This window comes from Aphidius gifuensis, linkage group LG1 (assembly GCF_014905175.1).
Source record: "Aphidius gifuensis isolate YNYX2018 linkage group LG1, ASM1490517v1, whole genome shotgun sequence".
Lineage (NCBI taxonomy): Eukaryota > Metazoa > Arthropoda > Insecta > Hymenoptera > Braconidae > Aphidius > Aphidius gifuensis.
In genome coordinates this window covers 4,863,284-4,881,340 of record NC_057788.1, presented here as the reverse complement: position 1 = coordinate 4,881,340, position 18,057 = coordinate 4,863,284, and the positions used below count along the sequence as shown (strand labels likewise).

The window sequence follows — 18,057 nt, the reverse complement described above, 5'->3', positions numbered from 1 at the left end:
AGTTATAATTTTGGAGTGTTTTCATTTTAAAATAATTAAAATTAAAATAACAGTAGCATCAAATAAATTTTAGTTGAGAAATTTAGACTCATAAATTAATGACAGTTTGATTGATGTCTTGATGAATCATTCTTAATTTTAGGCAGAAAAAAAAGACTGTTAAACAGTGTTAAAAAAGAAAAAGTTAACAATCAAAAAAGTTAATTAACTTTGTTGAAATATAAAAATAAAAGTGTTTTCTATTTTGATTATAGAAAAAATATAAAGAATAACATTAGCTTTATTTTTTAGTATTGTTGGTTTCTGTTGATAAAATAAAAGAGGTTATAAAACCGGCATGCAATAATATTGTAAAGAAAAGATAAATAACATTTTTCTATTGAAATTATAATAAATTTAAAATACAAACATGGACTATCAACAATTACAAGCATATCAACAACAAATATTAAATCAGGCCTTGAATGAGGTATTAATTTTTTTTTACCTTAGCTACAATAAAAACTTGTTGATTATATTTCCAACTAAATATATTTATTACAGGGTCTTAGACGTAACAGTGAACAAACTAAAATATGGACAGATTACAAAAAACGTCATGTAAAAGTAATTGAAGGATTAAAAGTATTGCCAAATAATTTATCAGTTAATTGTATGGTTCCAATTGGCAAAAAAGCATTAATGAAAGGAAAAATAGTTCATACAAATGAAATAATGGTTTGTCTTGGTGATGGATACTTTGTTAAATACAGTGCACCACAAGCAATTGAACTTTGTAATCGTAGAATTAAAAGTAAGTCATGTTTAAAAATAATATTGATAACATGATTGATTGATCATTGATAGCAATTGATTATAATGTTTAATTTTAATTAATTTAACAGAAGCTGATGAAATGATAAATGAATATAAAAAAGAAAAAGATTTACTTGAAATGCGAAAAATGGTACCTGAAGATTTCGAGTCATTTGGTAATGATGAAATGAAAGATTATTTTGAACCTTGTTATGATGAAGTCAAACCAAAAGGATCAAGAAGTACGTATCTTTTTTTTTTTGTAAATTTATTTATTGTTAAACATTAGCTATATATAATTTTATATTTACAGTTGCACATGTAGCAAAATATAAAGAGTGTGAAAAAAAATTAAATGATTTGAGAAATAAAAAAACTGAAGATGATCAATCAGATGAAGATTTATTTAGTCGTCTTGATGCACTTGAATTGGAAGAAGAATTAAAAGATGAATTAGAAAGGTAATAAATTAATTTATAAAAAATATTTAATAAATTTTGATTAATAATATGGTTTAATAATTGAATGAATTATTTTATTGAAAGATTGGAAGATGAATATCCAGATTATCATCAATTATATTTAGAGGGGTATGAAGATGAATCTGAAGTTGATTCAGATGATGATTCTTATCAATCAGATTATTCTGAAGATGCAATTAATGAAATACCACATAAAAAATTATCAAAAATAAATCATCGTCTTCAAGTTTTAAATAATGCAAATTCTTTTGATGATGAATCAATAATGGAACCAATTAATTTTTTTGAGGCACATGCTTTATCAACAACAAGTAAGCTTGATTTTAAATTTTTATATTTATAATTTATAATTAAACAAAAATTTTGTTATGTTTAAATAGATACAAATAAGAGTGATGATAAAACAGAAGTAAGAGAAAAAAAAGTTGTATTTGCTGAGCCACAAGTAAAATATTTTACTAATGAAGATGAAGAAGAAGAAGAAGAAGAAAAAATAAATATTGTTAATGAAAAACGTAGAATTTCAGTTATTGAACAAAGAATATATGAATGTTCAAAACAAGATGATGATTCTGATGATGAAATTGAAGATGCTGACACATCAATTGAATATCATCATGAAGAAAATATTGTATCTGATACTGACGATAATCAAACGCCAACATCTCATGATATTCAATCTTTACCTACTCCAAAATCAATATTAAAAAAAAGATTAGATGTTAATATTAATCAGCAATCTTTGGCATCATCAGCCAGCAGCATCACAACTGTTGAAGAAGAAATTGATGATCAACAAGAAGAATTAGTATCAGCTTACACTACGGTAGTACATCAACTATATTATATTTATTTTTTTATTTTTTAAATCAAAGCATTCTAGTAATTGTCAGTTTTTTAAAAAATTTTTTATTATCAATAACTGATACTTATTATTAAGCTACTTGAACAAATTCACTAATTAGTACTGATTTTATTGAAAACTTGAATCTATATTTCAAGCAATGTACTATTGAATTTGGAATTTTACTTTTGCCTCGTTATCAATAAGCTTCTTAGACTTGTCAGCTAATTAGTAGTCAACTACAGTTTTCAAGAGGTATTTTTTTTTTTTGTCCATCAATAAGCTGATTCACTTATTGAAGTGTTTGAATTATTAAATGGCTTATTTTAATCATCTTCAATGAACAATTAAATAGAATTTTCACTATTCAAAATTATTTATACCAAAATCCGATCAATTTAAAAATGTTTTATAATAGAGAAAACGTTTATAGAGAGTTGTTCAGCTGATTCATAAATTAATGATTTTTTATACTGATTTTTTTGTTCTGTTTTTTTTTCTTTCTACAGATTGTTAAAGATATAACAGAGCATGCTGAATTAAAAATGCCGAGCCAGATTAAAGAGGAAGTTGAGCAAAAAAGGCCAGTTAGCAAATTTAAAATGGAAAGAGCTGGAGCACTCAGGAAGTAAATTATTCATAATTTTTAGTTAATTTTTTTTTATTTTTCTTTTTTGCTACTGAAAATTTATATCAGCTGTTAATTCTTCTGTTTTATATTTTTTCAAATGTAATTTTTTAATCATCAAATCTTCAGATAAGAGTATTTTTTTTTTTTTTTCGAAATAAATGTCAATTTTAATGGAAAAAATAAAGACAATATTTGTATAATAAAATGAGTTCATTGTCTACAATGAGTTGTATGGAACAATGGTCTTTCAAATAGCTAAATTGCAACTAAACAATGTTGATTCAGGTAAAACTGGTACAAAACTTTCGTATTTACTATTTTCTATAAAATAAAGTTTTATTTAAAAATAAAAAAAAAATATAAATTGCTAAATTTAAACTTGATACAATTTACTAGTTTTTTATTTATTTCATTATAAATATAAAACATTATTTTTCCATGAAAAAAATATTAATTTATTCATCATAATGATGGAAAATAATTTTTTTTTTTTTTCATATACATTGTACATTTTATAAAATATAATTCAAAATATTATTATAAAAGTCTTGAATTACATAATTTAAAATTTTAGCGTTATATAAAAATACAAGTTGAATTATATTTTTATTGTGTAGTTTATAACGTCAGTGCAGTGATGGAAATAATGATGTGAAATTTATTTTTTTTTTGTTCATTCAAATGAAAATGATTTTGTTATAACGAGCTAAGATGATTGGTGAGTCGATATAAATATAATATATATTTTTTTTTATTATTTAAATTGATTTTTATAAGTAATTGATGGAATGAAATTTTATCTATTTGATTTTTATAACAATACTAATAAGTAAAGACAAATACTAATGAGAATAATAATGACTATGATCAAATTTATCGTTGCATTGTTTAAATTTTATATTTACTGAAATAATGATGCTGAAAAAATATAATCACGCTGTTATAAACTCAATTGAAAATATTTTCTTCAATTAAAAAAAAATTACAATATTGATTGATCAATAGTTGAACCTTTGAAATGTTATGTAGTTACTGTGAACTGAGTATAATTTACAAAAAAAATTTACAGTATCAATATTACATATGATACTCTGAAATTTAATAATGAGCTTTATTATATTGAGTATGTCATAATCACTTAAATAATTATTAATTGACATATGCAATATTGATACTGTAAATTTTGTTTGTAGATTTTACTCAGCTCACAGTGACCACATAACATTTGCCGGTCAAAAGCTAAACATGCGGGCAATTTGTAAGTGAAGCTCAGTGTGGTTATGAAGGTACCCTTACACACAAAATTTACTTAATTAATTACAAAAAATAAATTATCAAAATAATAATAATAACAACACTTTATTTACATAGTACATAGCTATTGGAAAAATTAAAAATAAAAGCAATTTTGTTATTTATTTTCTTTCTATTTTGCACAATGTTTTTTGTTTTTTTAATTTAAAAGTTTTCTATATTGTTACAATTATTTAAAATTTATATTGTTTAAAATATTAATCAAAGCATAAAAATATTTTGAATAATTTTTTTGTTACAACTTTAGGCTTGTAACAAATGAGCCAACTTAAAAAACATATTGAATTTTGGCTGTTACTATAAATTGAGACTTTTTATTTTAAATTTAAAAAAGCATTTTGATATCAATGTTATTTATAAAATATTAAATTTGATAAATATTCATTAAGAGATTATTATTATTCAAAATAACATTTACATATTTTGTAATGATAAATTAATTATTGATTAGAAACTAATAACTATTGTTATCAAATTGAAATTACATTCTGTTGTAATTAAAATTGACAAACATTTAAATACAACAAATGTACAATAGTTTTGTAATTATTTAGAAGTTTGTTGGTTCATAGCTTCACATGGACAATGTGGTTTACAATCAAGTAACGACACCACTGTTCATTGTACAAGCAAATTTCATATATACAAGTTAAAACTTTAAACTTTTGTTTGTCAAAGTTGATTTATTTTAAACTTTGTTTATTAAAAATTCAATAAATACTATTCTCTGGACATTTAATAACAAATTAAATTATCATATACAAATATATTTCATTACAATTAATTTTTTCATTACAAAAAAATAATTTTTCTACAAAAAAATCAACGATATCATTTTTTTTTCATCAATTTTAAAATAATTATTATATTTTTTAATATAAAAATTTGCATTTATAATATTTAAATAATATTTTTTTTCTGAGCAAATCAAGCTTATGATCAATTTGTTATTATTATTATTATTATTATTTTGACGATAAGTGAGAGGGGCAATTAACAAAAATGAGTAATTTTGTTATATTTATATTTCAATTGATTAGTCTTATTATTAATATTAATTATGACAATATAATTATAATTTATTTTGATACTGAAATTATTTCAATTATCTGTATTTTGTTTTGTTTTTTTTCTCTCTCTCTATCTCTTTTTCTCTCAACCTCTCTTGCCTTCGTCGTGTGCTACCGTTCCCCCAATCATAAAAAAAAAAAAAAAAAACAAAAGAAAATTCAGTTGGTCGTGGCATGCGTGGGGGCACGGTTGCTCCGGTTTAATTATTTATAATAATTAGTGTAAATTAAATATAAAAATAGTATAATTTGATAATTCAAGTAGTGAACTATTTTGTATTATAAAAAGTAATAATTGAGTTATATATTTACTCGTTTTAATAACAAAAAAAAAACGACGCTTTGACTTTTTAGTGACTTACTGGTGAAATTTTTTTTTTGTTGTTATTTTTATTTACATAATATATTTATTCCAATAATTATTATTTCTAGTTTAATTGTATTTATAATATCGTGGTTAAAATAATTTTAATAATTTTCGGACAGTTTGATTTTAATATATATATTTAATTGCGATTAACGATGTTTTAATTCTAAAAAAATTCTTCGTTTTCTTGTTTTTTTATGAGTTAAAAAATGAACTATAATAATAATATTGTTTGTTATTTTTAATTGTGATAATCAAGTATGTGAGTCAAGTAAAAGTGACAATTTATTGGAGTAAATTTATTCATTTTTTTTTTTTGGAGCTAATTGAAGCTAATTGATGAAGCAATTTGTCAGCTAGGTATGTAATTTTATTTTAATCATATTTTTTCAATAATTTTTTTACGAAATCATTACCATAAATTTCTAGTTGATTTAATGGTTACATTATCTCTCACATTTAGTTGAAAAACTAGACATTTCAAAATAATAAAAAAAACTAATCGTTTTCCTTGCATTCATCAATTTTTTTTTTTTTTTTTTTACTTGACAGTTAAATAAATGAGAATTTTTTTTTTTTTTAATTATATTTTGTTGATTGTTTTTTGAGGGTTTTTTTTTTTTTCTTTTGCAAGGAAGAGAGAGAGAGAAGATGTTTTATATATCTGTAAGAAAAAGTGAAAGATAGTTAGAATTAAATTCCGGTTGGATAGAAGAATTCTTAATTAAGTAATGCGTTTTCTTGGCATATAAAAATGAGCAACGATTTATCCAAATAAATATACAGACATGCGCTCTTTCTTCAATCACTTTCGCGCCGAATACCAAAGAGGGTGGTGAATTTTCATCCCTTGTCAGTCTTGTCAAACCAATGTTAAAACTTTAGTCAGTATGTTGCCGCGTGCGATTACGGTATGAGCTAGCAAGAGACGCTCTTCATCATCAATTACCCAATTATCATTTTTTTTTTTCCCATAACGCATGTAATAATAACTAACAGCTTAAATAATAATAATTAAAAAAAAGAAAAACAATGAAAAAATATTTACAGCCATTTAAAATTCAATTTAAAAAATTTTTTTTTCTTTGATTTTCATTAATAATCATGTTTTTTTTAAATAAATATATTAATTTTATTTAAAAATTTAATTTTTTTCTTTTTTGATGAATTAAAAACTTTCATACAGTGTTAATTTAAATATCGTGATTTGTGAATTTGTTATTTTATAATTTAATGATGAAAAAAAAAATATATAAAATCACTGCTTTTTAAGATATTGATTTCAGATAAAATTGAAAGTTTTTTAAACATTTATTATGGATGGTAAAAGCATGGTACAAAGTAGTTTTTCTCTAAAAACTTTATAAAGAGCTTTTAAAGACTGACATTATAAGTGTGTGTGTGTTTGTGTTTTAGTATTTTTTTTTTTTGTGTATAAATAAACTATACAAGTTTAAATATCAAAATGTGGTTTGAATTAATTTGTGGCAATTATTGCCACAAAAAAAATTATAAAAAAACATTTAGTAAAAAATGATAATTTAGAAAAAAAAAAAAATACAAAATGAAAAATTATTTATAAAAATTAATGACTTAGATGAAAAATTTAATTGATGAAAGAAAAATGAATTTTATATCTAGTCAATGTTATGTTATTATTCTGTTGATTTTAATGTGGTGTTTTTATGGATTTGCAACAGATGATAATAAAATAAAAAATTCAAAAGAAATATTTCGTCATCAACAATTATATCGTCCATTTTTTATTGATCGTCGATTAACACATGATTCAAAAACTTTATTTTCATTAACAAATAATCCAATAAATAATTATCAAAAAAATTCTTTATTAAAAATTTTACCAATTGTTAAATCACAAAGTAATTCTGATACACCACAAATTAGACACAGTAGATCAAGATCTCATTTAGGTAAATTAAAAAATACAAAAGAATTAGTTGCAATAAAATTTAATGATAAAGATGAATCTAATAATGATAATGATGATAATTATGAAGACAATGAAAGACTAGAAATTGATGATGATGATAAATCTTGGTATTCAAGTTTACCAACATTAACAAATGAAACAACAGATAAATTATTTGACTTTGAAGATTTTATGATTGAAAATTTAATGAGAAATTCATCAATGATTTTACCAACAATTCAATCAAATAATCATGAAGATAATAAACATTTTAATGAATTTATAAATGAAAATATTAAAAAAAAAAATAATAGCTTTGCTGAAATAAATAAATTAAATGATGATAATGAAAATATAAAAAATAAAACAAATAATTTAAATGATTTAAATGTTGATAATAATGGAATAAAAATTGATAATAAATCAAATGTACAAGTTGATATTGTAACACGTTTTTTACGTATTATTGAAAATCAACAATCATTAGGTGAAAATTGTACAGCTGGTACTGATTTAAATCTTGGTGAAGGTGTTGTTGATCGTTATGCACAAGAAAGATTTCGTCTTGAGGCAAATTTTGCTGTTAATAGAGCAAATATGTTAACACGTTTATGGAAATATGCACCAGAAGTTATGCTATCATCAGAATATCTTTTACATGCTGGTGTATTATCAATGGTTGAATTTGATGAAGATATATTTGCTGCTGGTAATTGTTATGATAAAATGCAATATAGAGATCGTTGGCTTTATTGTCCATTTGCTCATAGATTACAAGGACAAGATGGTATACTTATTAAAGATCTTGCTGTTGAATATAAATATTTAACAAATAGCAGTGAATGGTTTTTCATTGCTAGAAAAAATGCTGAACGTGTTATTGCTAATAATGATCAATTTAGTCGTGGTATGTATTCCAAAAATTCAAATTTACTTTTGTAATTTTTTCACTAAAAATATTAAATTTATCACCAAGTATATAGCTGATATTTAATTATTTTTTGAAAATTTAAATAACGGTTTTAATAAATTAAGTCGAAAAATAGAGATCCTTTGAGTCATTTTAGACAAAAATTAGGATTTAATTATGTCAAGAAAAATTCTATTACGTTCTTTGACAATTTTAATAGAAAAAAAAAAAATATTAATAATAAAGTATGACTGAAAAATATTTTAATTATTTTTTTTAGTAAGTAGTAAAATTTTTGTATGGCAAGATGATTTTTTTTTGACTTACAACTTTTTTAATTATATGGGTTTTTTATATTTTTTAATTTTGTGACAGTTTTTCTTAATTATGACTTTATTTAGTTGACATTTTAAATGACAGTTGAAAGTTGAAAAAAAAAATAACAATTTAAAATGGCATTTCAAGTACATCCGGGTTAAATAGAGTCTACCTTGAAACCTTTTGTCAGTATATATACTTTTGTATGCCAGTGCATGGGTTGGACTTTATCGGAAATGTCCGACTATAAACCTTTCTTCACTGACGAAGAGTGACACTCCTTCCTTCGTTTGTAATGTACGAATAACGTCTGGAAATACATATAATTAAGTATTCACACACAAGGTGTTTTTTTTATATACTGTTGTTAATCTTCTTAATTTTTTTATTTACCTAAAAATAATATTTTTTTTTACTGTGTGAATATATTTTTCACGAATGAAATACATACATATGCACTTGGAAAAAACTTAAGGGGTTGAGTAAGTAGAAAATAGTGTAATGAATAAAAATAAATAAAAAAAAAAAAAAAGTACACATAAAAATAATACAAAGAAATTTTTTTTAGATAAAAAATTTAAAACATCTTTCTAATTTATTTTTAAATTTAAACATCAAAGTATTATTTTAAAGTTATATAAATATTTTTTTATTTAAAAAATAATTAAATTTATTTATTAATTTGTTTAAAAATATCTTAGCTGAAAATTTAATTCATTTTTTTTTTTTTTTTGAATTTATTTCATGTGCTTTATCAATCAATTATCTTTTTCTAAATATTTTTAATTTTACGATAAAAATAAATATCATTGCTTGCATGCAAATCAAGTGGTGCTTAACCATCAATTTCCTTAATTTGTTTTGTGCTATTAGAGGCATATGCGCTGCCTTCATTTTATAAAATTTATGGGTGCAAAATCACTTCAACACTTTTTAATGACCTTATATTTATGATGATAATAATTTTTTTTTTTTCATTATTAAACCTATTTAGCTTATCTTTTCATGAATTTTATTATCATTATTTTAATAATACACGTAGCTTTGTTGTAAATATATAATTTTTTTTCATTTTAATTTATTATATATTACTGAATTTTAATATTCAATTAAATTTTCATAATTTTGAGGTAATAATTATTCAACAGACAATGCTCTGTGACACATATATCTCAATTGAATAAATGATATATCATTATAAATTCTTGATAAAATATATGACGCTGAAACTGGTGTATCGTCTAAGTTATAGCGTCTCGAAATTAAAAGTACAGGAGTACACAGGGTTTTTTTTGGGCCCGGCCCTTAACTTTTATAATCAATTATTATTAAAATAGATCTATCTTCGTAATTTTTCTTTATTCAATCGTCTAGGATCTAAGCTAATTAAGGAAAAAAATGGGAATTTTTAAAATGATCAAAAGGGGGTAGGGGGTGGATTTTAACGGTTTTTAATTTTTTTGTCTATGATGAGGTTGAGCTATCCTCGTAATTTTTTTTTCATTAAATTGTTGAGGATCCAAGCTAATTTAGGAAAAAAAATGGGAATTTTTGAAATCGTCAAAAGAGGGTAGGGGGTGGATTTCAGTTGTTTTTATTTTTTTTTAACTATGATAGAGTTGAGCTATTCTCGTAATTTTTTTTTATCAAATTGCCTAAAATTCAAGCTAGTTTAGGAAAAAAAATTACAAAGGTAGCTCAACTCTATCATAGTTAAAAAAAATAAAAACAGACAAAATCCACCCTGTACCCTCTTTTAACCATTTCAAAAATTCCCAATTTTTTTTCTTAATTAGTTTAGATCTTCAACAATTTAATGAAAAAAAAATTACGAGGATAGCTCAACTCTATCATAGCTGATTTTCAAAAAGACATAGTAAAAATAAATAATCCAAATTTTACCTAGACTTGAATCGATAAATCAAGTAATTTAAATAATTTAAAAATAAATTTATTTGTATATTTTAAGATGAGCTACACTGGCCACAAGTATAATATATTTGATTGACACAACGGTTGAAAAAAAAAAATAAAAACACAAAATAAAAATGTCATGTGATACTGAATTTGTCATGTAAACTGAGGTCAAAGTTATTTTTGATCATTAATTGAGATAAAGAGATAAAATTATTCTTGAAAAATATATTGTGAGTAGGTCGAAAGGTGAAGAGGTTATATACTGTTTTGGGTAAATATATTTGGCAACTAAGTTGGATATTTTTCAAGTGAACCACAATTTGATACTGGAACGAAATTGTATTTATATATATAAATACAATAATTTTTTTTATTTTTGTTTTTTCACTTAGAGATTGGGAAGTTTTCTTAAAGTAAAAATTATTTGGATAGTTTTTTGGTGGCAATAGCAGTAAGTGCACACGGGAAACACATTTAACATTTTTTTTTTTTTTTTTTTCGTATATAAAAGTTATATATATAAATTAAAACGTAACTGATAAGTAACTGTCGAGATTATATTTATTTATTCAAGGAAAGTAAATAAAATTAATCGGAAACTTATATAAACTACTGATATAAATTAACTTTGATAAGGTTTAAGTAACTTTATAATTATTTGAATTGTTTTTTAAATAAATTTTCAATAGACAATATATTGTGACAATTAAAAATAGCAAATAACATTGAATTATAGTGCAATATTTTTAAAATCGATAAAAATATGAATTTTCAAATTATAGGAATCAATAAACGAATATTTATTATTATGAATTATATTAATAGCTTTTTTGAAGCACATATTCAATTGATATGAAAAATTAAATTAACAATCAATAAAAATCAATGAAAATTTACAAAATTTCACAATTTTAACTGCAATATATTTGAAAATATTTTTAACATATTTTTGATAAAAAACTAAACTATATATTAAAAATATATTTCAATAGTTTAATAACTTTTACTATATTTAAAAAAATATATATATATATTTTTCGAATTCAAAGTTAATCTTAATCACCAAAAGAATTTTTAATTAAAAAAAAAATAATCAATTTTAATCGAATTATCGATAGATTCCAAAAAAAAAAAAAAATCGAAATAATTATCGTTAAATTTGTCAATGAAATCATGTATTAAAAAATATATACATTTGAAAATAATTATTTTATAATTAACTCAAATATAATATAATTAACTAAATATATATTTATTGAGAAAAAAATTCTTTGATAAATTTTTGAGTTTAATATACCTATTTCAATAAATAAAAATTGAATTTTATTGGCTAAAATTCTTCGTAAATGTAAATTCGTTTGACAATTATAAATTGACCTTTTTTTCAAATGTCATTTAATTGAATGAAATCAAATTTAGAAAAATTTTAAAAGCAATTTATTAAGTGATTTGTGTTTTACAAATATATATTGGTTGGATGATTATCTGCTTGGTCAGAAATTACTGTAATAATGCTGACAAGCCCTGTAAAAGTTTTGAGCAAGCTACTATTTTTCATTTGAAAGTTGGTCGATTCTCTTCCCTACTAAAGCTCTAAAATTCCTTCAACTTTTTTACATATTTTTTTTTGTTTTTCTTTTACTTTTTTAAAAAAATTTTTTCTCTATCGAAAAAACTTGCTTCTCGAATAACTTTTTATTCAAAATAGTAAAACAGAAAAAAAAAAAAAAATTACGTAAAATTTTAACAACAACATCTTGCTTATTAATTATTACATAATTTTTTTTTTCTCCACAAAAAAAAAGACATAATTTTATCAAAGTTATTTTTCTATTATACCGAAATGAAAACGTTGAAAAAAAATCTTTCTTTATTTTAAATACAGCATAAATTTTTTGATCATAAAAACGTTAATAAAAATATTTATCCTATAAAATTCTATAAAATAATTAAAATTTAAAATATGGTTAATACTTGAGGTGTTATTATATTTTTACAAAGCTCAGGCATATACATCTAAAAATTTTATTATCTATCTTGAATTTATGCCTTTATTTTATACAATTTTTTTTTCTCAAATAACAAACTAAAAATTTATTAAAACCTAAAAATTTATTATGCACAGTTGTATAATTAATTTGTAATAATATTCCACAGAATAAATTTAATATATTGTTCATTGACAATGTAAAACGTCCAACAGATATAATAATATTATTTTTTAATTTTAGTCATCAGTCAGTAGCTTTTTGTATTTGTACATTTAAATATTATTGACAAATTCCCGTGAAGTGCTATTCAAATTTGATTTAATTCTCTACATTTATATATGTATCGATTAAATGTTTTCGGGTGACTTCAAATCGTCAAAAATTTTGTATTTTGAACGTCACTCAATTTAATTAATATTGACAAAAATAAAAAAAAATACTGTACAAGTTACAAATACGCTACACTTTATTTAATTAATTTTTTTTAAATATTTTTTTCATTCCTGCAATTTCAATAAATCAATTAATCAACGTGTATAAATTTATATTTAATTTTTTTTTAATTTTTATTAATATCTTTTTAATTATACTCGCAATTAAATTTTTGATTGTTTATCAAATTATTTGAGTTAATACAGTGTTAGTAATGTAAATGTTTCATGAGCCTTTTTGACCATCGATATGTACTATCATTAATTTAGAAAATGTAATTTTAGTACATGTTATATTGCAATATCATCGAGGCTCTCATCATTACCCTCGGGAATCAATTTATTTTCTCGTTATAACTTTATTTGTTTTTTTATTTTAATTAAATATTTTTTTTTTTTTTTTTAAATATGTTTCGAACAAAAATTTACTCACTTTTTAATATTATTGGCTTGTTTTGTTTTGATCGAACAAAGAAAATTGTTTGGATATTCATTTAAAATTTGATATTGAATTGTTCAAAATTGAATATATATTTTTTAGAAAAACAAAAAAATTCAAAAATGGAATTTTCGAGAATCCTATAATTTTAACATGGAAATTTTCACACAATACTCGAGTACAATACAGAGTAAACAAATAAAAATTCCATGCTTTTTTATGATAAACAAAAAATTAAAAAAAAAATATTTCGCGTATCAATATGCAGATAGTTGATGTGAAGTTTATTAAATTTTTATTAAAAAAAAAAAAAAAAAAAATTTACATATTTTTTTGTATTTCTAACAATCGAGCAAAAAAGAAATTAAAAAAAAAAAACAAATTTATGTATATCCGCCGTGTAGGTATGTCAAAGATTAAAAAAAATTTATAAGCTTTTTACTACTACAAACAAATAAATAAAAAAAAATTCGAATTAAAATTATTTATTTATTAATACACTCATATGTATATTGAGAAGATTATAAAATTTTTTTTTTAAATTTACAAAAGAAAAAAAATTGCAAGGATAGTTGTGTAGATTAGAAAGAATAAAATAAAAATAATAGTTGAAAAAAATTGAATATGAATTCATCGGAAATCCCGAGAATTAAAATTGAAAATCTGATGGAAATTGCAACCATCGTAATTTCCTATTTCTCTCATCTCTTTTTAACCCATAAAACTGCAATGTTGCATAAATGTCAATAACCATCATTGAAATTAATAACTAACACTTGGAATTAAAAAAATATATGTCATGTATAATCAATACTCGATTTAAAATGAACAAATAAAAATAAAAAAAAAATACTTATCTGGCTGTATGTTAATCTTTGAATAATCAAAGATAAGAATAAAATTAATTTTATATTAAAATCATGATGAACGCATCTGTCAGGTTTTTATTATATTTATAAAATCCTAAAAAAAAGTGATCGGCTGATATGGAAATATAAAAAAAAAAAAAAAGCTACTCATCCCTGGCTTGTAACTTCAAATATTTGAGTTGACATATATACTAAAAAGCTTAATCATTAAACCTGTTTGCATCCAGTGACCTAGTCAATCCCATCATCTAATATATTCTTTTGGTGAATGACAAAACACCTTCTGTTAAATTTTGTAAATTTTCTTATCTAAAAGATAAATAAATAAATAAATTATTCCATATGAATAAGCTTCATGAGACAGTTCAATAATTTTTCTTAATCTTTGAGCTTTCAAGAAAAAAATTAACAGAAAATATATTTATAAATTCAAAAATTTTATTAAACAATATTTGTATTCATTTTTGATATTATCAAAGCCAAAAAAACATGGGTAAGAAAAAAAAACAACTCATTAATATATTAATGACGAAAAATAAAATATTCATTATAAAATTATCTATGGTTTATAATTTATGCCTTATTGGTCATCGTTATGCCAGCTTGACTTGAGAATTTATTTAAAAAATCAAAAAAAAAGTGTTGTTGTTGTTGAAAAAATATCCAGTAATTTATTTTTTATTAATTTATGCGAGAAATTTTTAATTGACTGAATAATTTATTGATGCTCATTCATTTATGAAAATTATATTTGAAAATAGGTGGATTTTGTCGTTCATGTTGACTTAATTTATTTTAAATTTAATTTTGTATATTTATTTCAATGAAATTATATTTTCGTGGATTTATTTTGATGTGTTTATTATATTTATTTATTTTTTCATATATTCACTCGTTGAATTCATTTAATTTTTTATCTTTTATATTGCTCAAATCAAAGTTATACTTGACGCCAATGTACAATTGCCTAAAGATTCATTTTTTTTTTTTTTTTCTTTGTAACATATAATTTTAGTGTCCCAAGGGCTTTTTTTGTTGTTAAAAAGTTTCTTCAGTCTGACAGAACGTGACTCAAATGAGAAACATCGCTGACATTTCAACAAGGATATGATAAATTTTTTTTTTTTTTTTTGCCACATGCTCTCTTTCACATTTGATTGCTGCTTTTTTTTTTTTTCTATAAAAATTCAAAGTTATGTATCTATATCGTGAATGAGAAAACAAATGAAAAAAAATTTCAGCACATGAAAAAATGCGTAAATTATAAATTTGAGTTATATATTATTTTTTAGGATTGAATAGCTTTTTATAAATAACGATGTTTTATCAATATGAATTATGTAACATTTCAATACAGAATTAATTGAACAAATTTCGGTATGGATTGTATATATTTTGTTCGTTTTGTATTTTATTCATTGATATTTCAAAGCTTTCAAAAGAACATTTGTATTCATTTTAATAATGCACATCTATTGTCTTTGAGATTAATTGTTTAAAAAAAAAAAAAACAATTAATTTAAAAAAAAAATAGCACGCCAGGTAACAGTGACATGAAGTCGTTAATTACAAGATAAATTATGTCAACATGAAGAGCAGTGGAGTGCTGTAATCTCGTTGCTCATTTTATCTTAATTTTTTTTCCATCAAATATTTTTTCTGTTGAGGTATATAAAGCAAAAATATATACTTGTATATTTCAATAGTTTTAAAATCGCTTAACATCGTGCATCATCCGGATGAGATAAATCTATTGTAAATGGTTTCTTAAATTTAAAAATAAGAAAAAATAATATCATAAAACTGGGTTGATCGAATGAAAAAAGGATTTTATAAAAATAAGCAAGTTTATTAGTGGATTTTACTTGGCACAAATGTACAATAAATATACATTTCAGTAGATTTCCATGGTAGACAAAAAAAACATTGTCTGATCACTAAATTTATCGTTGTTGTATTTTTTTAAAAAAACTTATATTTCTTTTCTCGAAATTTTTTAAATTTTTTATTTCTTCATTCGAAGTTTTTGAAATTATTTATAAAAAATAGCACAGTGGATATTTTAGTAAAAATTATAAAATATAAAATTTATATTTCACATTGATAAAATGAATTAAGATTTTTAAATAAAAAATAAAAAATTTAACGTTTTTAAGGCGAATAAAATATTATTAAAATTTTTTTTTCATTCTAAATTATTAATCGTCTTTTTAATGTTTTATAACATACATAAATTATTTTTTTTTTTTTTCATTTTATACTTGAATTTATGTAGAACTGAAAATAACATTCATTTAATCTGATTTGAAATTTTTAGACTTTGTAAAATTTTATGATTTTTTGGGCTGTAAAAAATTTCAAAAAAATAAAAATATATTTGTTGCAGGGATGCTTTAATGTTTTACAAAAAAATATGTGATTTAATGAAAAAAATAATTAATTTCATTGACGCAAAAAACAGAAATTAAAGTCATTCAATTTTAATTATTTAATTTATTTTTCAAATTAAAAAAGTCAAATTTATTTGGTTAAAAATTTTATTTAAAATTTTGTTGCTTCATACTTTAGTAATCCTCCTCCAATTCAACAAAATGAGAAACAGAATAAAAAAAAAAAAAAACTAAAGCAGAAAATAGGGGAAATAACGAAAAGGGACAACACGGATTGGTTTTCATTTGAAACTCAGCAGTTTTCACTGTCACAATGATTCTACCCAATTCTTCTGAATCAATAAAATACAATTTTAAAATTTTCATTATTCAATTTTTTATTTTTAAAGAAGGATAAACTTTGTAAAAAAAAATTAAACTTTTGATTTATAAAAAAAAAAAAAAAAAATAGGAAAAAAACAAATTATTATACAAAAGGCAAATATATTTCATAACATTAAAGTCGATGAAACACGTTACCTTGTATAAAATTGTATGTCATTTGTAACTTTGAGGTGGTATATAGGAGTGGCAGATGAAGAACATAAATTTGACCTTACTATAAAAAAAAATGTCACCAAGGCAAATCTCAAAGTAAAGATTTTCTTTCGTTGAATCATGCTATATATTTTTTAACATTTTTTCCATTTTCTTATTATTTATTTTTTACTATTTTTCTTGTATTCTCGATTCCGTTTTTTTTCTACTATTTTATTTTAATAATAATTATTATTTTTATTAAAAATAATATGGTACTTTAAAACCGTAGAATAATTACGATTGTTATAATAACTATTTTTATGGTTTATTTAACAATTTCTTGGACAAAAAAAATTGTAAAAATGTGATAATTATAATAAAGATAAAAATAAAATAGCTAAGTTTATTTTGTTGGCTCACATGTATGATGCCAGATAATAATTTCAACTTTAATTATTATTTTAAATCTTTTTCATTTGTTATACTTGCACGTAGTCTTGGGAAGTGGGAAAAAAAAAATAGAAAAAAATCCCTGTGGAAAAATTTAAACAGTCACATTGGTTCTAATGTTGGAAATGATTTTTTATTTATTTTTTTACAACCAAGTAAGCAATGACTGATCGTATGTCACAATTCTAAAAACTTTCACGCGATAAACGATTTTTCTGGTAATGCACTCATGGGAATATCTCATACTTGAAAATTTTTATATGTCAAATTAATATCTTTGCTGAAAAATGACGGCCGTATTACTTGGACTGATTGGATCTTTTTATTTTATACTTTTTTTTTATTCTTCAATATTTATATGTAAAAAAAAACAGCTCAATGTAATTTAAA

The 18,057-nt window shown here is 21.9% G+C and overlaps 2 protein-coding genes across 2 annotated transcripts in view; both read left to right on the top strand.

Annotated features, from left to right (window-relative positions):
- The first annotated feature begins 310 nt into the window (after positions 1-310).
- Positions 311-3,012, top strand: LOC122861130 (unconventional prefoldin RPB5 interactor-like protein). Its single transcript, XM_044165323.1, has 7 exons — positions 311-469; positions 544-793; positions 885-1,037; positions 1,109-1,256; positions 1,341-1,588; positions 1,658-2,103; positions 2,631-3,012. Exons 1-7 carry the CDS (start codon positions 410-412, stop codon positions 2,751-2,753), a joined length of 1,428 nt encoding a protein of 475 aa, XP_044021258.1. The 5' UTR covers positions 311-409; the 3' UTR covers positions 2,754-3,012.
- A 4,256-nt stretch (positions 3,013-7,268) lies between these two features.
- Positions 7,269-18,057, top strand: part of LOC122847872 (probable G-protein coupled receptor 158) — a gene marked incomplete at its 5' end in the record, with an annotated part of 47,657 nt that continues 36,868 nt past the window's right edge. Inside the window, 2 exons of the mRNA XM_044145730.1 lie at positions 7,269-7,634; positions 7,815-8,340. Of these exons, the coding sequence (XP_044001665.1) occupies positions 7,269-7,634; positions 7,815-8,340 (892 nt within the window). The remainder of the gene's footprint in view (positions 7,635-7,814; positions 8,341-18,057) is intronic.